This window comes from Vidua macroura, chromosome 3, assembly GCF_024509145.1.
Source record: "Vidua macroura isolate BioBank_ID:100142 chromosome 3, ASM2450914v1, whole genome shotgun sequence".
Lineage (NCBI taxonomy): Eukaryota > Metazoa > Chordata > Aves > Passeriformes > Viduidae > Vidua > Vidua macroura.
In genome coordinates, this window is record NC_071573.1 from 12,864,288 (window position 1) to 12,887,891 (window position 23,604).

The 23,604-nt window shown below is 38.0% G+C and overlaps 1 protein-coding gene across 5 annotated transcripts in view; it reads right to left on the minus strand.

Annotated features, from left to right (window-relative positions):
• LTBP1 (latent transforming growth factor beta binding protein 1) overlaps nt 1-23,604 on the minus strand; it is a 183,077-nt gene that overhangs the window by 149,946 nt on the left and 9,527 nt on the right. For 3 of the 5 annotated variants that reach the window (XM_053973837.1, XM_053973838.1, XM_053973834.1), the window contains exon 1: nt 17,673-17,777. In XM_053973837.1, coding sequence (XP_053829812.1) covers nt 17,673-17,740 — 68 coding nt within the window. In that variant the 5' untranslated portion in view covers nt 17,741-17,777. Of the gene's footprint in view, nt 1-17,672; nt 17,962-23,604 lie in introns of those variants that run through there. The other 2 variants (XM_053973833.1, XM_053973835.1) reach the window with 2 other exon arrangements.

Here is a 23,604-nt window from a genome sequence, read left to right on the forward strand (position 1 = left end):
AGAGCCTGCTGCTTCTTAGCTTATAAGAAATTTTATCTCATACACAGAGTTCTACATATATGGAAACAGAAACTGTTATCGTAGAGTCTTGTTTTCATAATTAAAGCAGTCTAGTTACAGTAAAATATATCCTATGCATACTTGTTATCAAAGAGCAGCTTTTTTTAGTTCAGCTTGACTCTTGATACAGCACAAATATACTTAACAATTAGCCAAGAAGTATCCCAACTATCTTCCTTGACAGAAATGAAGATAAAATACACCAAGCACCTGAAAAAATATCTGATTTCAAACTACAGGACACACAGCAATTTCCTACTATAATTAATCAGCTGGATGTTGAGAGTATTTTCATTTTCAAAGTACCCTTAAATTTATTTGTGATCTCTTTCTGTAACTCACACCACAAGTTGGTGTAATTCTTACAAGTTGCCCTTGTTCTGTACTATATGAATCTCTGCAGTTTCCCAGTTCTGAGTGCTATATTAATAGCTGTGAAATAACACACAACAGTAAAAAGGACAGTATTTTATAACAACATACCAAAGGGTAAAATTTGGGCTGTATTTCCACCCATAACTACTTTTCCTGTCTAGTGTAGTTAAGAACTTCAGTCCTTAACTACAGCTTCTGTGAATGCCAAAACATTCAGTATGAGTCTGACATACTGAGTACTGCATGCAAAGTGCAATAATTTTACTAAATTATAAAACAATTTTAAAAACCAATTACAATAAATATAGTGCACAACAAATGCAACTGATTTAAACTATATAGGATATTGGGGGTTTTCTAGTTTCATTTGGTTCCCCCAATAACATAGGAGGGGATGGGAGAAAGAGAAGCAGAAAGGATCAGAAAAGCCAAGAGCTGACATTTGAATTTTACAATAGAGGCACTACTACTTCCTCAATTCTCTCCAACTAGTTTGACAATTAAAATTAAATGTTTTCAGAAGACAACCACTGTAATTCATAGTTTAACTGAATCTAAAACTATTTATGTGAATTTCGTAGCCCCAACCAAAAGCGGCTACAGTTCCTTATAGCACGTGTTTAAGAGCAGAGCACAAATAATAGTTCTGGAAAGTGTGTGTCAAGCATACTAAAAGTTGACAATAAGCCTTTTCTAGCAAGTACTACCATGTTAAAAAGATTTTAAGAACGCATGCATACTGTTTTCTATACAGTTAGGAAAGCTAATTTGAGTGACTGTAACTGCATTATACTCTCTGTACCCAGAGGATGCTGAATCAGAACAGCAATCACTTCCGATGTGAGTCACTGGTATTTTAGAACTTCACAAATACATTCAAGAGACACAAACCTAGGAGAGCCACACCAAATTCAACATGTCAAGGAGCCTGACAACAAGTATGCTCAGAGCTTATGATCTACCCCTCTCAGCATCAAAAACTACCGCTTTGAAGTGAACTTGTCGAAATAGAAACATTTAACGAGCCTTCCCACGGTGTTTTCTATCTAGGACCATGCAGCTACCACAGACTTAACAGAAATAAATGTGTGGCAATCAGCTTTTACTGCCTCTTTGGTTGCATTCTTTTAAACTGGAAGAATCTCCCCCCCACCCTGTTTAATGAGAAAATAACTACTCAAGGATTTTTTTAAATGTCATTATCTAAGTAAAATGGTACTGTTTAACCATTTGTGTTAAGACATGCAGTGTAAATAATGTAATCTAAGAAACTGGAAGTTATGCCCATTAAACTCTGAACCTTCAAGTCTAGGTACACAACTCCTGTAGCCTTCAGGACATGTTTTGTAACATACATGACACAAGTCTTTTGTCTTAGATGACTTAAAGCTGTAATTTGGCACTCTTGGTCTTGTTTCAAGAAGAAAAGTTTCTTTACCAGATATTTCCAGCTTGGAAGAGAAAAAAAATTCTATTTATGACTTAAAAAAAACAAACAGAAAGCTAAGCAAACAGCTGTTCTATGTTTTAAAACTCTAACGTATCTTAATCAGGATGAATATTTTGCCCATTTAAAGAAAATTAGATTAATTAGAAATGTTGTAGAGTGCCTGTGAAGTATGTCAGTTTCAAGAAGGGAGCACAGCCAACGAAAGCAATGAATGTTCATATTAAATTGAGAATAATCTAGTTTCCATAGCTACTTTTTAAACAATTGCATGCTCTTATCATTTCTTAGAATAACCTTGTTTACTACGAATAACATTAAAACGACTGTTCTCAGAAAGAGCTACTTAAAAGCATTTAGAAAAAAGTACAATCACCATCAGCAGGTGCTGCTTTAAACTTTTAAAGAAGACTAATAGTGTTAAAATACAAAAGAACACACAACAGTAGATAACAAAGAACACACAAAAGAACAGTAGATAATGCATTTACCTTTTCCATAATATTACTTGTAATGGAGTATAAGTCTTAGGCATCTCAACCTGGATTCCAATCTTGCTATGGGAAACACTTCAGAAACACACAGAAGTGTAGAAATTGCAGTGCAAGGATCATACAGGCCACAGTCACTACAACAAGTAGGAATTAAAGAAGAGATGCTCCAAGAGCATAACAAACATCACCAAGCAAAAATTTGCCACCAGAGCTCCCTGAAATAATTTTTGTAAGTGTTTGCTTCATTTTCAACACAATACAAGTAAATATCAATTAAGCAGACAGCAGCTATAAAGTCTCATCCTGGTATGAATAAACTACGCATCATGTAGAAAAAGCAACACGGTACAAGACTACACATGACAACGTGCTGTGCCCTGTACAGAGCAACCCTGAGAGTGTGTAACTTCACAGAACTCAGGGTTTCCATTGACTTCTATTCACCACAGGGGGAGTAAACCTGGGACTTTCCACTCACTTGGCTGAATAGGAAGGTTGTGTGTCTCCCTCTCCTCCAAGGAGAACCTATGTGATGCCATCCCTTCAAGGAGACTGTTATAGAAAGGACTGACTGACTACACTGGAATCACCCCAAAATTATCTCCATTACAAAGAGCACATAGAATTTTCCTCTACTCTTTCAATTATAGTGGAAATTGGCAATGACTGAGAAGAACGGAAGGAGGGAAAGGGAAAAAAATTAAGTAATTACATTACTGAATTTATACACCTCTTTTTTCTTTTACAGTCTGAAGTTCTTCAGTCTTCATCACCTGAATTCCCATTAGAAATGTTCTGACTGTACAGCTGTGGGTTATATTTATTTCTAATATCACTTCCAGAAGCACACCAAAAGACAATCCAATTTAGGAATTCACTGGATTTCTAAATAGAACATCAGAACATAAAAAGTTTATAGATACAGCCCTCCAGGGTGCAACAGAAGGAAAACTCTTCAGGATTCAAAGTGTACTCTGCAGTGAAAAGCCGCTATAAGCCAAAAGAGGGAATGGGGGGAGTTGGCTTCTTCTTAAGGATTTGCATGTGTGCAACAGCTGGAATACCCAAACAGGCATTACATAATAGCAACAGAAGCTGTTCGAAGCAGTAAGGAGGCACAGCTGGAGCTGGGACTCCAGTGACCAGTTGTCCTTCAGTTCAGAGCTTTGAGGTTCCAGTTCAGGAAGCAAGACAGACACCAGAACTTTTGTTCCAGTATATAAATGTATATATGTATTTCTGCTTCACAATCATTATTAATTTGGCATCGATTCTACAACTATCCTTGTCCATCATGCAGAAACCAGAACAGCATCCATTTTACAGTAGTATTTAAGATCAGATTATACATCAATTGAATACAGTTTACGTCTGTTTGCTACCTTTTCCAGAAGCACATAGAGGTTATAAAATACAAAATGGTCTAAGGAAAGAGCTCGCCCAGCGTAAAATCCATAAAAGGTAAGAATTTTAAGCTCCTAAAAACTGTCATGATCTAAAAGTACTTTAAAAAATGCTTAAAGCTAAAGGGATTCTAGACTCAGATATTGCTACCCAGAGGCAACTACTGAAGATCACCAAAGTATTAACTTTGCTCCAAAGCAATCTGGGAGTGTGGCTCAGAAAGCAGTTGAGCAGTATCCTGTTGGGAATGTGTGTGTAGAATCACAGTGAAATTTTTTTCAAAAAAAATGTAAATGTATTAAGACTGTAAATTTTATAACTAGGAAGCTGATGTAAGGAAAGTAGTACTTAATGTAAGTTTACACCTTGGTTGACTGTTCCCCCCACCACAACTTTAGACTACTTCTTAAGAATTTTATATTTGTAACATATTGTGTTATTAAATATTTTGGAATCATGTATATTATATAAGGGCATTTACTTCTTATATGTTAAAATGACCTTAGCTATTGAAAGGGCAGGGGGCAGCTGAACTGAGACAGGGACATAAAGAACAACATTTTACAATGAGGGTAGTAAGGCAGCATACCTGATGGTCCAGAGAAGTTGTGGATGCCCCATTCCTAGAAGAGTTCAAGGGCAGATGGGGCATTGGGCAACCTGTTCTAGTGAAAGGTTCCCTGTCTATGACAGGGAAGTTGGAACAAGGTGGTCTTTAAAGGTCTCTTGCAAACCAAACCATTCTGGGATTATGGGAAAGTGCCAAATTACAGCATATTTGTCCAGTGTACTAAAATTTGACACTTTTTGCTAGGTCTGAACAAACAAGGTGCCAGAGAAGTTGACAGTTGTGCTGCATGGCTCAGAAAATGGTACAAACATAGGGGACACTTCAGAGTTGTCAGAAACTGGAACAGAATGCTCTATGGAAGAAAAAATTACACTTAAAGCTTGATGGAAATGACAAGTACCACAGAAGAATTTTTAAACCAGAAACAGTGAAAGAAAGTAGTGTCGTGGGGACAGGACATTTTCATGCTCATTATCCCAATCGTGGGTTTTTGTTCCCTGTCCTCAGTTTGTTTTGTCTTCCTTCCCCCCCGCCCCGGCTGGTTGCTGGCTTGCCGCTTAGCTTGCTTGCTGCTTTGGCAAGACATTGGACCTACTCCGGGCAGGAGCTCCCCCGGGGTCTGCGAAAGAAGCTGCGTACCCTCTGCGGCGAAGAGAGATACAGCTCAACCCTCTTGGACTGGCGAAAACATCTGTGGTCATCTTGGGCTATTTCTCTTGTGCTGGGGAGTGTTTTTTTGTTGTGCCTTAATAAACAAGTTTTTTCCACTTGTCCAAAACCAGGACAAGTAGACAGCTCTGAATGATGCTGTCATAGCTTTTAGTCAAGTCAGCACACTCAAGTAAAGAACAAAGCAAGAGTTGGTAACAAACAAGTAACAGTGAGAAATAGAGAAAACAGAAAACTATTTAAACAGCGTGCTTTTAAACAGGGGAGGCAACTGAGTCAGATGTGTCTGTGTTTCCACATGAAGCATCGTAAGTTCAAGAATTAGAACTGAGAAAAGATGACCAGACTTACCAGGAAGGAGTCATTCCTATCTTTGGAAAGCAAAACTAATGGGAGGACTGGGAAAAGTCCATATATTATCCTGGATAATAAACAGATCATCTGGTAAAGGAGTGATGCTACTTCTCAAAGAATAGACTGTCAAATTTGATCAGCAAGTTAACCATACCATACCAGTCATAACAGAACATCTCTGTGATCTGTAATTTCAATAAAAAAAGGAGAGAAAACACAGCATTAGGACTATGTTACTAGCTGCCTAAGATGATAACAGCTATCATAGTGCTATCATAGATTGTGACAGCTGTCTACCTCACTGAAGCTCTCTACCTCACAGGAAACAATGGTAGTATGAAATTTCAGTTACCCCCAAAAGAACAACACAACACTAAACCAGAATTTTTAGATGCAATTAACACCACCTTCAGGGATCAGCTCATTCAGGAATGCAGAAGAAAATAATAAAATCTTGGTTTGGCCTAACCTGTGTACAGGATCCAATTCAGATATTACTACTGAAGAGATGCTTCAAGAGTAAGCAAAACAGAGTTCACAACACTGAAGGGGAAAAAGCCAAAGATTCTCTACAGCACTTCATAGTTCCAAAACAGAAGAATTAACATAAAATGGAAGCTAGTTCAAAATGTTTAATGAACTGAAAAACTGCCCAAAAGTCTTTAGACCGAATTAAGAAATCTATTAAATGAACACACACAGAAGAAAAGACCAAAGAAGACAGTCCCAATTAATTCTTCTCATGTAAGCTTACAAATGCACTTAGAAAGGTTCTTATGCTTTCTCCATGAAGGATTCTCAGGATCTGTTTCAGATTGAAGCACAAGAGAAGGTGGCAGAACAGACAAGAAACACCAATAGGTCATTAGACGAGATAATTCTCACACAAAACTTGTAGAAATTAAACAAGATCCTACCTCTCTATATTGTAGTGCTCTGAGCACAACAAAACCCAATAGAGAAGAATACAGGAACTTTCAATAACAACAAAAAAACCCACACCAAAATGAGATGAGCGTTAACTTTCTTTACTATTCATGTGGAACACAGGTTTTTGGTATAGTTACAATTCATGCACAGTGCCTGGAGAGGTTAATCATAAGCTCTTAAGAGACTGACTGGAATCTCGACAGAGCGGTTTCCTCTCTCTTACTGTAATGAAACTTGTCTGTGTTGGCTTCCTGACAGATGAGTTGTGAATGACAGGGAAAGGGGTGGAGGATTCTCCTACAAGCATTTAGTTGATCCTTCCCTCACACTCAAGATGAAATTAGTAGTGGAAATTGTTCAATAGCATGGGCAGGCAACAGTTTCCCTGCTAGTACTCCAACACTGACCACCCTTTTCTTGCATCAAAGCTTTACTCAGGCCAGTGATGTCACACAGACACATAAAACAACTGGCTGTTGCCATCACACAGAATAACTTTCTTCTCTTGTCTGGAATAAGCTCTGGCTGGCTTGAGATCCCTGTTGGCTCCCTATAATTTAAGTCTCTGTATCAAAAAGATTTTATTTCTGAGAATCCTTTTTCTGTCTAAGATACTAATGAAAAGGCTGAATACCCTCTAACAGTTGTTTGTAAGATGTTGACTTGTAAGAGGATAGCTAAAATGTGGATAAAACAAGACACTCCTGCAAAAAGGCTACATCATCTCAGGAACAACAATAATTTGAAGTATAGGACTGCAGCTGCATCCCCTGAGTGCCTTGCAGGCTGCTGCAGTACTGATAGTTTATATTTTCAACATTCTTTCCAAAATACCTCTCCTTTTCTGGTGGACACAAGTTCACTGCACAGGCACAGTACCTGACATGGCCAGATGCTATGTGGGTCTAGTCAATTGAAAAGAGTCTGTGTGGAGCTCTCAACAGAAGTGGATACTTGCAGCCTCAAAAATTTCAACCCAAACAGTTGAAGAAATCTGAAGAAGCAGTGGTAGATATCACAAATGTTCACATTCAAAAGGTCTTATCAACCAGTCATTAGAACAGACTGGACTTGGGCCACTAAAACACTAAAGGCTTCCTCAAGGCTGTTTGCCATAGTGATCTGCCCATTTCTCACACCATCGTGAGCTAACAAGACCTATTAAATGATTAGCCCATTTTGTAATAGTCCCAGGGATTTTTGCCTTTCACACCACACTTTAGGCCATAGTGTTTAGACCCCAGTCTACTACAACCCAATTAACAGAAAGTATTCAGCCCAGCAGAGGTAACAACAAACTATCTGTTAGTTTAATGGATTAGCACTAAAATGTGCACTAGCAGTGTTAAAAAAGGACACCAAGACAAGACTAACATTATTTTCATCAAAAAATCATCTCCGCTTTCTCTGCCAACACAAATGATCCCAGTTGTGAGGGAGACCAGCCTTTTGAACTAAACAGTGACTTCAGCTCCCGCAGCCCAATGACTACATTTCCCTAGAATGATGAATGGAGGTGCTCTTGAGGGCTGACTCAGTGCCTGGCAGCACAAAGAGATGAGTAACTACCTTTGAACCAGTTTTTGTTCTAGCACACATAGATCACAGCACTGCCAAAGACTACAGAAGCGAGAGTTAACCACAGTATCAGGATCTCAAAACACTGGTCTCAATTTACCAATAGTTGATGCCAAAGATCCTCTTAGCCTAGTGCTCCTGCAGCGAATGAAATTAACCATGCCCTCAACTGACAGCTCAGGTCTGCGTTACCAGTCCCCAAACAGTTCTGATCTTCATTAGGAATTGTCCTCCTTCATGAGGACAAAGTTTCAGCAGTGAAAATGTAAATTCATATGGAGCCTCTATGTACATAAGGAGACCTCCCCTTGCAGAATGCCCTACCATAATAAAGAGAAAACATTAATTACTGTTTTAGAATTTCTAGAACAACATAATTGAATTACTATGTTGAGGATTGGGATCAAGGATATCCAAAACAGCTGATCTTCCTCAGAGCCATTACTATAAAGGGCACCTAGGATGCAGTGACTGAGAAAGAGAGGCATGTAAATTTTTTAATCCAGAACAAACTTTCCCAGAACTTCAATAGCAAAGCAAGAAGAACTCTAACTCATTTATTATGAGAAAACTCAAATAATTAGCTTGGTTAATGAGTAAAAATTGTTCTAGAGAACAGCTGAGAATGTCTAAGTTGGAAAACAGCTGAGATGAACGGCATAGGAGCAGAGGTTCTACATCCCTGGTATCCTTGGTAAAGATACAGAGCTGATCACTAATTCATCAGCTGCCAGGTCATTTGCTCTAGGCAAGAAGTCTGAACAGAGAAAGGCTATAGACAGAAAGTTCCTAAAGACAAGCACTCTAGCATTGCCCTTTCTATACAACCTTAGTTTTAGCTGGACAATTTGCTGCTGCTTTTTTTATTGTCCCCATGCTGAATCCAACATATCAGCAAAGCAGGCTGAGTTTGTGAGGACAGCAACAGCAATTCAGGGGGGATGGAAAAGAGGATGTGAGCACATAAATTGGAACAGGACATGACACATCATAAGAAAGACAAATATTCTATTATTTTTTCTTTAGATTTACGAGTTACAGGGATAGAATACAGGAAAACGTTGTACTAAAAGAGAGTGTTGTTCCCCCTTGCCCCTAGCTGTAGTGCGATCCACAACAGAATTGAACTGGAAGATCCCAAATAATTTCAGATTGACTGTGACTTCACCTCATTTGTATAATGCCTATTAGTAATCTGCCCACAGAAGTCATGAGACAATACAACAAACCTCACATTTCTTGATTTGCATCCATCATTTGAAAAGAGATTTTCCTTCAGTATTCAACAGCAAGACAATTATCCGCAATGAACAAAAGAGATTGTTAAAGAAATGTGCTGCCAATAAATGACATAATCCAGTGAATTTAAACCACTCCTCTAAAAATTCTGGCATTCTGCAACATGAAAATAAACCCTAAGTAGAAGGAAAAGCAAAGCTTGCCACCTACTGCCCAATGACATAATAGTATGTACTAATACCGTGTATCTCCTTTTAACAAAATCTCTTCTCTTGACACAGAGCATACAGAACTGCATCTTCAGTTGCTTCTTTAATGAAACAAAAAATACAAAACCAGCACATGGAATATCCAAAAGCAGTTTTTTCTATAAAACCACATATAAAATCCCTGACAAGCCTGAAACATAATTTCTCACAGCATCCAAGCTGACAAAGAATTCCTTTTAATATCCTCCAGTGGTGCTAGAGGCTTTAATAAAGTCTGTCCCTCTGCTGCATGGTAAGTTTTATAGACAGTACTTTAAACTTTAAAAAAAAAAAAACCTACAACAGCTAAAGCTTATCAGAAAAGATTTTTTTTTCAGTACGTATCTGGAGGAGATATTTTCAAAGCTATAGACTACTTTAGTAAAAAACAGGGCTGTAGCAAACACAGCTTATTGCAGATACTTTATTTGTTCTACAAAGTTCATGTCTCAGCATTAGAAATGATGCTTTGTTATGTTTTCAAGTACAGAGAAATTCTCTTCCGTAACTACAACGCTTTGTTGAGCTATTACTCCAAAGGTATTAATTTTCCTAGTATATCACATATAAAAAGTAATTTCTGAACAACAATAGGTCCCTTTGCTTAATGTAGGAAGTTGCTTAACTCAATGTCAAGTCGTCATAATTCAGTTGCCTACAAAACTTCTGAGTACACCTGCAGACTTATCTTCAGAAACCACACTGTGCTGCACACTGAAATTAGCCAACAGCTCACACTCTGGCCCTCCAGCACCGCTCTCTAAGGCCATGGATAATTTAGGGAAAATTAGATTAAGAGGAAACAAATAAGGATTTACTGTAGAATCCTTCTAATAGACTGCTGGCTGTTTACAAAGTCTCAATGTATATTTGAACAATAACACCAGGAGAAGAGCCCACTGCCTCCATCTGCCTAGTGCTCTTCACCAGTTACACAAAAAGAAATACCAGTCTCAACAGGTACTGATGAACAGTAATCCCTAAACTTTAGCACAAGATGACATAAGCAATAAACCTCCTTAGAAATGGTTAGATTAGCAACTGATTACACTTTGTATAAAACAGTAATTTTGGATTCCTGGGCAAAGTACAAGGGTACATGGCATAGGTAAGCTTTATGGAGCTTAGGTAAAGTGGAAACTGCTTCTCAGTGAAGTACTTGGACTCTAGCACTGAAGAAAATAAGTTCACTGGAGATGAAATACGTGTCTCTCAGGGTTCCTAAATCATGAGCAGAACAGGCTATTCATAACAATGAAATCAATGAGGCATTTGTAATTAATCAGACAGACTGACTAAGATACTGTCTGATACATCTGTCTGAAGATACATCTGCCTTTGTCTAAGGCCAATCCACATTATCTTAATGAAGACTGTTAATCCATCTAGTTAGCATTTGCTAGTGTAGCAGATAAGACTGAGTAAAACCCCTGAAGAGGGCTTCTTTGTGTCTTTGTTATCTATTTAATAAGGTTATTAACAACGGAGTCTCAATAGCGGCTGGAAGTTAAGACAATACCAAAAGTTATATTGATACACAAGACATATAAATCAGCTAATAGGAGCAGCTAATAATTGGAAGGGCTAAAAATTTGAAGGGCTTTAGATCAAATATTAAGCAAGACTTATGACACAAAGACAAAAGATCGACAAACATCTTCAAGTTCAAAATACCTGAAACAGAGGAGAATGTCCCTGGTTCAGTGATCATTTGATCATTATTCTCACATTGTTTGTCTTCCTTTGCAAGTTAAAGGTACAGACGTATTTTAACAGGAGACATTTTTCCAAATCAAGCTACTAAGCTCTATTCACAGCTCTAAAGAAGGGAACAAAAAATCATGTGAAAACGATTCCCACTTGTTGCAAGGAAAACGGCTATTTGCAGAGTTGATTTTATTTCAGCCACATCCCATTAGCATTACTGTCAGCACAGTAGTTTGCTTAGAGTAACCAGAATGGGTTACTTTTATCTGGCTAAAAAGTCTCAGTTAACTATCAAATTGTTGCATAATTGTTTTACAATCAAACACACTTGCTAACAGAGAAATCTTTTTAACAGCAAAGGTTCTGAATGACACAATGTCGTGAATGACACAACAGCAATATATCAAACCAAACTTTAACAATACAAATATATTTTTCTGAAACTGAAAACACACTGTCATGCTTTCCAAGAAAAGCTGTGCTCCTTCAGCCCCACCAAGCCCCTGGAAAGAAGTTCTTCTGATAGTTTCCCAACATCTCCTGAAATAATTATTTGATGATAAATACTGCAAGTTCTAACAGTTACAGAAAAAAAGCAAAACAAACCAAAAAGCCAAACCACAACCTGAAAAAGCCATTTTGGAAGAGAGCAGACCATATGGCAACACACTAACAAGTAACATTAAAAACTCCTCATTAAAGCCCTCCCCACCTATGCATTCAAACACTGAATGGTCAGGCACATGTGTTTTAAACTAGAAAATTAAATTAAAAACACTATGGCTTGAAATGGTGGCTTACTATCTGCTTTTAAACTGAGCTGACAGCACCAGTACAGCTTAGAGGCAATTTTCTTTCCTGAAAAGCAGTGCCTTGAAAGCAAGACAATGATTTCCACACACATGGAATTTGCCTAAATCACTGTCTCTTTTTGCTGTATTGACATACAGGAGCATAAACATATTCCAGTAACAGGCAAAAAAAAACCCCAAACTTAATGACAAGTTAATTAAAAGTTAACTTTACCTCATGGAATGTGTTCAAGTTGCTGGGATTGTGAGAGGGAAGTGTACATTGACATTCTCAAAAGGATGTGCCTTACAGGATAATATGGATAAATGATCTGCATAAACTCTTTACAAGTCTATTAGGAAGAACATGAATAGCCTGATAGCTAATAGGGTACAGTATGCTTCCTTGCAGCAAGTGTCTTGTTGAAAACACTCTGCAAAAGACATCTCAGAATCCACCCCAAAGAGCTCACAATGGAAAAGTTATTTTCCTGATTCTCCCTGGAGCCACCTTGCACTAGCAATCCTAAGACAAGCACACCATGAGTTCATTCCACGTTAGAAGTCTATACTGAAGGGATGCAGTCGTCAGCATAACCTGCAGACAGAATGCCAGTTTTTCACCTCCCTGACACAAAGCAGTGAGCTCAAGAACTGCTGGAAGAATCTCACCTCTGAGTTAAATTTTGCAGTCTGTGAACAGTAACACACAGTGCAAATACAAGTTCAAACAGCTCTGTCACTGGGCTCTAGGAGGGCAGAACCAGAAGTCCATGACTTATAGACCAAAGCTCTGAAGCAGCAGATAACAATCCTCAGTTGTATTCTGTGCAAGAGTGTAGATTTGGCACCAAAATGGCTGGAAAGCAGCCCTACAAAAAGTGGGGGTCCTAGTGAGTGAGCTGAACATTTGTCAGCAGCATATCCTCACATGAAGAATGCCAATCTCATATTGGGCAGCAGCACAGTGACACAGGTCAAGGGAGAGATTACTGCCTCCATCATGCACTCATGAAACCGCATCTCAGCTACTTTGACCAGTTTTGGATTCCCAAATCAAGACAGCAGAACAGTGAAGCAAGGCCAGTAGAGGGCCACCAAGACTGTCAGAGACTGGAATCACAACCTAAGAGGAGAAATATTTCTCAGTTCTTAAAAAAAATAATAGCTCAAGGGGATGATACTGAGATCTACAACTGCCTCTTGAGAATCTGTAGAGGAGGCTGAGCCAGACTTCTTAGAGGAATATAGCAAAAAGACACAGATAACAATAAATGTGCAGCAATGGAAACTTCAACTATAAAAGGAGAATACTTTTTTTCCCTGAGGGTGGTCAAACACTGCAACAGAAACCTGCAAATACTGGAGATCTCCAACCTTGCAATCTTGAAAGTATTCAAAGCCCAGAGCAGCCTCTTGTAAGTGATCCTGCTATAAAAGCAAAGGGTTGGACCCAATTGCTTCATACTTCCAACCTAAGTTTTATCCCTGCTGTTACTAAAAAAAGTTTCCTTAAAAAAAAAAAGTCAAGGTCTTTTTGGACAGAAGTTCAATATTACCAAGAGCTTCCATAAATTATTTTCAAATAGACTTCACAGTTAAGTTCAAGTGCAAGGCTCTTGTAAATAAAGAGTTTCTCTTGCTCTGTACATCTTTAGTACAAAACTATCATAATGGTGGTGAAAAAGGATGTCCTCCAGATGCTACTTTCACACTAGCTTCAAAAAGCCCGTCTATAATCTTTTTTGGATCATCACCTGATACATCATCACATTTACCAATCTTAGAACCAGAAGTTCTAAAAAATAAATTACATGCAAAGATACAAAAAAGTACTGTTATGCAAGAAAGGAAATAGCCAAAAGATCAGTCTCTTATACTTTACAATGATCCTCAGACCAAAGGAACTTGCACAATAAAAAGTCAATAATCTCTACAGATTTTAAATATATATGTAAACATTTAACTTACAATTATATATTATACCAAGCATGTATTCAGTTTTCTGTTATGACTGTCCTACGTTGTTGATTTCAGTAGGGTCACAACAGTATGCCCAATTCTTCTTTCAGGCATGTTTTTTCCAATCTAAATTCACACTGATTTGCCATCAACTAGTTAAAATTGGGAAAAATAGTTTAAACTGGAAAAAATACTACAGCTTTGAACAAAAGTCAAAAAACATCTTTTAAGACATCAGTTGATAATCTTGCTAAAATCAGCAGACAATACATCTGCCTGTCATAGCATGGGACTAGACCCAGTGACCCAGGAACACAGGTTTGGAAGGGACCTCTCAGCAGAGATTTCCAGGTACATAAGGCACACCAGTAAGTCCAAATCTGTCACCTGTAGTCTGTGGGTTCACCACTGCTTTGATGAGCTTTGCTTTGTCCAACATTAAAGCAGATTTTCACATTTCATCACCACCTGCCTCCAAAGGAGGCTGAAGGAGCAATGCTATGACACTTCAGTGTGTTACTGAGCTCCAGTTAGTTGATGCTGTACTCATTCTGGTGATCATTTCCAAAACTGTATGAGAAAGATCCCTTAAAAAAAAAAAAAAAAAAAAAGAGTTCTGCTCACACAGATGGTAAATGCACAAAATCAAGCTGTTGGAGCTATCCTGCTGCCAAAAAGTGAGAACATGAGATGTGAAAGGAACACCCAGAGTTACTGGAGAGCTATCACAGGAATTCAGGCCCACAAAACATGCCTGTTACTGAGATCAGAATTCCCTACAGGTTCCTATAAAAAGCAGATTTTTGTTTCTGAAACACCATTTGCTTTCAATTACAACCATCTATACCTTCTGATAACATTTTTCTGAGATGAGACCTTGTACCTGACAGTATATCCATCTTCATAGCACAACTACGACAGACTTGCTGAACCCAGGATATTCCAGGAAATTTATCTTTCTCCAGCTTTCCTTCTGTTCAGCACTTTATTCTTCAAAAAAAGATACCTGGAAAGAAATAAATGAATTCCCTGCTTTCCTAAATATCATTGCCACCATGATCCTAAGAAAGCATGCATGAATACATCTTGATGACTGAAGTTAGAAAAGTTGCATTGCTATATAAAACAGAAAAAAAATGACAGAGGATGGCAAAACAGAAGCTCTGAAGAGGCAAGCCTCCTCTAGGAGCTAATTTAGGTGTTCCAGGTTGGGTTCTGCCCTGGCTCTCACCAGTCTAGTCCTTGACTGTACAGCAGCAGTGTCCAGATCAGCATACCTACCACACTGACAGTGTGGATGACTCCACCTTCCAGGAGTGGGAAAAGGAAAAGCCACGCCAAACGTATCTGGGCAGCCTCACACAAGATACAAGATCACAACATACCCAAAAAGGAATTGAAACAGGAGCTAGCCTATCTACCCCTCTCAGTGTTAGAGACCTGACCTCAGAAGGATCTTTCAGCCCTGTAAATTCTCCTAATAGTCATACATGGGAACTATCACTGGCACTCATTTCAACAGCTGTATCTAAGCATCCACCTTCTGCTGCACTTGATACAACAGCTTTGGTTTGTGCAGTCCTTTTCCTCTCCATCTCCAGCTCCTACACCTGGCTTCAGCCAAGGTTGTAGGCTGGCATTCTCAGGACACCAGAGACTCAGTTTCCCATTTTCCCATGCCAATATTAAGCTGACTGAAATAGATTCATCTTCATGTGATCTCAAAGAGTAAAAGTTCTACCTGAAAAAGTCTCTCTGCAGTTAGGAGAAAATCCGAGGCTGAGAAGGCTCACATGAACAATAAAGCCCACTGAATATGGAAACATGCAAAGGCACTTTGGATAGCAAGTAACAGGGCACTGGTTTTGTCAGTCTGAAGTTGCTTCCTCTACATCTGTGATGATGTCTCATGCAAGCAGGTAAAGAGATTTCAGTGAAGCATGAAATGCTATATAAGTATCCTCTAGAAATACTTTGAGCATCATAGCCCAATAACTATCATATAGCACAGAAAAATATCTTTTTTTTTTTTTTTTTTTTTTTACAAGATGAACCCTTTATCCCTGACATTATTCCAGGAATAATGGAAAGTAAGCCTTCTCTAGAGGCTGCCACAAACCTTCTGAGTACAGTTTTAGAGTGCTTAAAACGTGACAATTTTTTCAGGAAAGAACAAATTACATTCTTTTAATTTTCTTCCCCCTTCTCTCTTTTTTTTTTTTTTTTTTAAGTATATTTTACTACCCAGTTTGGACAACTGGCCTTTATCGCACCAGAAAGAAAAATTCCTTGAGAATGCTTTTGTGTAGAGGGAGGGAGAAAAAAGAAAGTGTACTCTACAGGAATCAGTACTGATAAGACAGGAATTATCTGGCCTTTTGTAGTGATTTGTTGCACTGCTCTTTATGGGGCTGATCTGGAGAGGAAGGAACAGGAAAAAAGCCTGATGATTTTACTGGAAATTTCCCCTTCATATTAGTCACTTCAATAAACTTTGCTTGACTGGTAGGAATGAAACTGGACCCAGACTATTAGGAAATACTAAAATTAGGCAGCAATTTCTCTGTCTTTCAAGACTGTGGATGTATTTGGTCCTAAAGCCCTCAGTGCTCTACCTTCATACCTTTCACAAAGAACATACTGGCTCACAGCTTAGAACTCCAAGGGAATTCAGGTAAATTTCTCTTATTATTACACAAGACACCTAATTGAGCTTGTGGATCCACAGTTACTACAAAGAATTAGAAGGGTTTAGGAGGAAAAAAAAACCTTATAAAGAGGTTATGAGACAACAAATAATACTGGGAGTGTCCAACGATCTCTGTTCTCAGATGTAGCTTTGGAAAGGAAGTGGCACTTTGTTGTCAGGAGCCTATGATGACTCAGGTGCAGAACTGCATAATCATACACCACCCACCCTTCCACATTCATTTTTACAGTTTCAAACATAGGATTATCCTGATTATCTTGCTCTGGAGACTAGAAGCAAGACAGACTACACCTTCCTTAAAAGCAAAAGCAACCTCTCCAAAAGCAACACCTCCTACAGGACAGAAACACCTTTTGTCACTGACTTCACTTGAAAGTGGAAGGACAGCAGTAGCTGAAAACACCTAAAACTGTTCACATTCCACTTGATTGCCACCCTCCTGTGCCCCTCCCTCCCCCAATTATCAAATGGGATCTTGAAATAAATTAATGTCGCACACATCAATGCAAACAACAGTACAATTAGAGAAATTTCAGACTCACATTAAGTATTTAAAGCTTAGAGAAATAATATCAAAGACTGGCTAAGTCACCAGCTACTAAAGAGGCAGAGAAAAAATTCTCTAACAAGATGGGTATTTCCTTGCTGCTTACGGCAGTCAGATACAATCCTGAACCTCAAACACAAGCAAGCAGAAATATTAATTGTAGCATAGCCACACACACGTCTATTAAAAGAGAAAATGTAATGCAAATAGAAGAAACCAGAACAGAAGCACCAAATCTCACGCTCCTCAGTTACGCAACATGTCAGAATTCCATGTCAGACTTTGTTCTAGGATAAACTCAAAAGGTCACCAGTGTAAATTAAGACTAATTCCTCCAAAATTAGCACAGCAGTAGCATTCTAAGGAAAACAGATGTTGACTGATACCATGGGATATTTTGTTCAGGTAAGGAAATCTGGCTCATACAGTATAACAGTCTAAACATCCACTGAAATCTTACAGTTAAAACAAGAAGCCGTTTTAAAAAAATCTGTTGACAAATCTGATTTTTTGAAAACACTTGCAAGGAACTACGTTTTATAAATCTGACATACTGAACTACTTTAAGAGCAAAGAGAACACTTACTGTGGTTGCATTTGCTGAGTTAACCCAACAGGAGGCTTCTGCTTGATTGTGAATGCCATCTGAGCCATAGGGCCAACCTTTGGTGGGACCTGTACCTTCTGAGAGAAGGTCTGCTGGGCAGCCTGCTGGGGTATGGGCCACGGGGGAACAACGGGGCTCCGGCCTCCAGTGGAAGATGTGTCTTGCACGACTGTATCCTCACAGGAATTGCCTTTTGTTCCTGGTTTACACACACAAAGCTGAGGTCGCAGGCACATCCCTCCATTTTGGCACGGTGGTGCACAGTTAGCTAAGGAAAGACATTTTAAAAAGTACCTGTGAAACAAAGCATGAAGGAAAATGCAAACCCGCCCCACAATAAAAAAAGCATTAATTGTTATCGTTAACTAGAGTAGGAGAGAGAAACATTGCTAAGCTCCACAAAAGATAATATACAAGTTGGTACAGCTTTTACTGATTTCTAGCACAACAGACACGCACAACATTTGAACAACTTCAAAAAGTAAAATGCTGGATCTAAAAAAAGGAAATGCATCAGTTAAATTGTGAAATATAGCATTATTTCAAATCTCCCTCCTTTCTGCTCAGTATCCCTTCTCCTCATACTTTAAAAACCCAAACTGTATCTGATGAAACAATACTACACAGATACAGAATTCTGCTACGGATTCGGGCTGGGATTCATTTTACTACTATTTTAAAATCAGATGCTGCATAGGTACCTAGAACGAATCCCTACAGCCACATTATAGATCACCAAAACATTGCAGAGGAACATGAAGCAATTCAACTCTTCCCACTCTAAAACCCAAATGACTTTCCCTGCAGTACCCCCACTATAACAACACAAGAGACTTGAACTGCTACTACAAAGACATTGCTACACCTAGGAAGAAACAGACAGGTGCTTGTGATTATCCCAGACCAGCTTCCATAGATTCTTTGTATCATCAGTGAAAAGGGATCAGATTCTTTAAAATACACTTTGCCTTTAGAGAGGAATAATTACACTGCTTTACATTGCTCTATCTAGTAACTACAGAGGGAGTCTGAATAACCAGCCTAGACTCAACACCCAGCTTGTAGACCCAGTTAATGCAGTATCAACTCCACTCTGAATGACAGGAAACTTGGAGGAGCAGCAAATCCCATCCAAAAAATGGAGGGAGGGAGGAAGAAAAGCAAAAGCAACTGCTGATTGTATATATACATAATACTACAAAGGCATGTCTACCTTGAGGATTTATTTTGGATGCTGAAATTTGCATCACATACAGATGGGAAAACAAATTATTTCTCTTATCTAAAGGACACAATTTAATATTAAAAGAAAGTAAAAAAATTTTCTTTGTTATTCACATTAAAGATGGTATACAATGAAGCATGTATAAGAAAAAAGCATGGCTGACCTACTTAGTTCCTACAAACTAAGTATATTTTTAATATTGTTAATGATCCTTTAACATCGACAAAATTATATGTCAGGTGATAAATTTTTTACTAGAATAGGTGAGATAATATCTTGAACTATAACATGGGATTCTGCACCATATTCAGATACAATCAACTAAACTATTATTAAAAAAAAAAAAATCAGTCCACAACCCTGGTCCAAATAGAGTACTTAACACTTCAATCAAGTTCTAATACATTTTCCTATAATAAAAATAAATTAAATGCACAAGAACATATATGAATTAACTCATTAGGATAGGACTGTGTTAGTTTGGAGGCCTAGTTTATCCACTGGCAGGTGTATCATATATACCAGCTGCACACAACACCAGAATTGCCCTACAACTTAAACCTGAGTATTGCATGGAGTTTTTTCACATACATTTTCCCCTCCATGTGAAACTTATCTTATTTTCAATAATACTTAACTAGGCTACCTTAACTGCATATTATGCACCTCCCTGGCATCACAAAAGTAATAATTTGCTCACTTCTTTTTATTTATTTTTGAGACTCTGTCTTGCCTTTGAGTTCTGGAAAACTGAAGACCATTTTCACTGTAAACTTGAAAAGGGATTTGCAACAAGCATATGCTGTAACAGATAAGCCAAATCTTCCTTGTGCCTTATTTATAAAACTTAGATTTTGCTAGAAACAGTGAAAATTCCTTTATATGCACATGACTGAAATAAATCATATCTTGGAAACTAAATTCAGGAGCCTAAAATTCTAGTTAAGTTTCAGTGACTTTGGAGAGACTCTTGAGACCAGAAGAGTGATCCCATCACCTGAGTCATCTGTATGAAATGTGCAAAGATCACAGTAAAGAATTTGGGCCCATTTGAGAGTGCTTCAGAAAAACATCTCAAAAAAAAATCTATAAAAAAAGGAAGACTTTCAAAAGTCCCATTTTTACATTAAGAAAGTATTCATATATTTCTGGAGATTTATGGACACGTGCCTATATTAACCTCTAAGTTTCTCAAGAAGTTATTTAAAAACCAGTGACAACACAGAAATAAGCTAAGAAGACCACACCAAAAGTCAGTATGAAAAAATACCCACTCTGCTGGGACACTGATTATGCCATATCTCCCCTCAAAAGTGAAGTAATAATGTATACATATACAAAACACAACCCTGGAAAGACTGCAACTCTTTTTTCTGTAGTTAAGAACCAAAGTTGTGCTTCAGAAACCTACAAAAACTTGTGTTTCTACTGATTAAAGTGAAGGTTGCAGTGAATTTAAAAACTATAAAGTTAAAAACAGAACCTGTTTTGAAATTACCTCATCTTTTTTGCCCACACAGACTTGAACACTCTTACTTCACTGACAGTAATGTAAACCCTGAGACACATTACGTGTACATGAAGCAAATGCTCTGCAGGACAAACTGCATTACTCTAACTGGCCATTAACAAAAGAACCATCAGGAGATCCAGCAACTATGTTATAAGACCAGTGACAACAGGTTGAAAACCCCATCTATTAAATCTTCACAGCAATGAAATTTTTGACTGCAATCCTTCATTAATGCTGCATTATAGAAGATCACAAAATGGGATAAAAGATCACTTTTTAGGAAAGAATTAAAATGAACATTTTAATTGACATAATACAGCAGTTTAGTTTCTAAAATGTTCAAGACAGCTGTAGTGTGCCAAATGAATGACCTAATTATTTTGTTTGAAGGCAACAATAATGGCCCATAAAACTGAAAACACCAGTATTTTCCATAAAGCTAAGCTTCCAAAAACTGAAGCATGGAAGTATTAAGTTCAAAACTGAAAAGCAGGCCAATATACTGTTGTTAAAGGCAATTGGCTTCATCCTATTCAATTCAAGGAGGTCATGACTAGAAATTCAAAATGGAGCTTGGCAAAGATGCAAATAATGAGACTAAGCATAGTGGGTCAGATTAAAGATCCACTTTGTCCAGTGTTCTCCCTCCATTACTAAGGTGGATGCTTAAGGACAGGGTGAGACACAATAAAAGTTTATAGCACTACAGCTTTTAAGAATTAGAGGCTTAGCAACTTCCTGAGCAAGAGTGCTGGTTTTGTGTTTAATAAGTCTCAATAGATTTTTCTGTCAGAGGTTGACTGATCTGCTCTTTGAGCTACTTTGCAGCAACATCCAAAACTTGCTGTGCAACAGAAGTTGGCCACATTGAAAGGCCAGGCATGGACAATATAGCCAATCTTCCCTCACTTTCCAGAAGCATGGTTGTGGTGTGGTTGACCTGGGCTGGATGCCAGGTGCCCACTAAGCTGCCCTATCAGTCTCCATCTAGGCAGGGGAAAGAAAATAAGATCAAAAACAACTCATAGGTTGAGATAAGAGAGTTTACTAATGAAAAAGTTTGCGTGCACACAAGTAAAGAGAAAAAAACCCCAGGTTTATTCTTTACTTCCCATCAGCAACTGATGCTCAGCCACTTCCCAGGATGCAGGGCTTCAGCAGTTGTAGGGGCTGCATCAGAAGGCAAGCTTTGTAAATAACAAACGCCCTCTGTTTCTTCACCTTTACTTAGCTTTTCCATCTGAGCTGATGTCATATAGTATGCAATATCCCTTTGGTCAGTTTGGGCCAGCTTTCCCAGTTGTGTCCTCCCCCAGGATCCTGCCCACCCCCAGCCTATTGATGGGGGAAGGGAAAGTTGGGAGACATTGCTGGTGCTGTGCCAGCACTGCTCAGGAGTAGCCAAAATCCTGGAACGTTACCAACACCTTCTAGGTACCAATGCAAAGCACAGCTCCAGCTCAGCCAGACCTAATACAATAGGGAAGGAACAAGGATTGTCTTGGGTTGGTTTATATTTTAAGACCATGTAATCTGTATCTACTGAAAATAAAGTCACAGTGACACATTTGCTTTGGAAGTACCTAAGTCACAAAAAGCCCAAAACTGTATCCCAAATGCTCATCCTTTTTATATATCTTTCCCTAATCAATGACTGCTCACCACTCTCAGACAGAGTACTACTGGGTTTGACAAATGCATATCAGCATATTATGGTTGTATTTGTGACATTCTTTCAGAAAAGCAAGGGTAAAATTACATTAACATTAGGTTTATACACACCCCTTTCAAAACATCTTATGTTGGTTTGGGATTGATCTATATATATATATACACTTTTCAGTCCACGTGCTCATGTCATTACAGTTAAAGTGTATACAAATATTTGCAGAAGCAAGACCTAAAATAAGAGATTTATAATAGTTTCAAAACACAAATATTTTAAAACTTCTATATATACAGAGTGTAATTTGTTTCAATACATTCTAAATTAAGCACAATTTGTTATCTGGAATCAGTAAGTATAAAATGCTGTCATTTATGGAAGTTTAGATAAAAATTTATATTTTTTCCCTTCCAATGAATCAAAATACAAGTATGACTGACTCCACTTGTCCTAAAAATGTTTCTATTAAAGTAATATTAAACTAACACTAATTCTTGGATTAAGATCATTACAATCTTATTCCTATGCTAATCACTTCTTTTAACTTCCTCAAAAGTAACAACACATTTACAAGTTTATTTCCTTGTGGAGAACAAAAAATTCACAAAAAAATATTTTTCAGTCAGAAACTCAAAATAAACAAATTTAAATATCCCAAAATTTTCTGCACCCAAGTCTCTAGCCTTTTAGCATCAGCTCCACCTTTATGTATTTCCTTTAATATACTGCTGTTGGTTTGTACTTAAATGTCCACAAATATTTTTCAATGACATTCCTAAATTTCTAATATTTCAACACAATTACTATAAAAGTGTTGTGAGTCTTATGCTATTTCTAACACACCCACCCACCAGATTTCTTTTTCTACATGAAACTTACCTTTTTTTTTCTCCTCTTGAGCACACATAATAGTTCAGCACCAGTTTAAACAGAACGCACCTACTTCCAACAAATTTCATCACAGTGCACGTTGGCACAGTATGTATCAACTTCTCCTGCAGGAGTGTGTAAATCCTGTCAGGCACAATACACGCCAGAAGGCAAATAATAGAAAATACAGCTATTGGAAAGAGGATTTTAAGTATAGAGCTGTTTCAGATTCCACTACAAAATGGTTGAGAAATGATGCATGCATCAAGTTTACAGAAAGGGAAAAAACCAACACTATGACATCTGTGCACATATGTCTGTGCTAATGGTGGAGTTTTCAAGTTTCTTTACAAGCAACATAGGAATAATGTTAAAGGCATACAAAATACTGCCTTATTGCACGAATGCAAGATTTTTATTCCTCAGGCACACAAGGAAACCAAACCAAAGCTCATCTTGGTTGAGTGCGCATCCTAAACAAAAAGCTGTGATACAAAGGCACCTTTAACTCCTGCTGGGTTGAAAGACAGAGTGATGATCCCCCACCGATTCCAGAAGAAAAGCAGTGAAATGCTTTCAAGCTGTGGGTTCTGAAAGCAAAGAGGCATATTCCAGTTTGCCTCAGAAAAATCTGAAT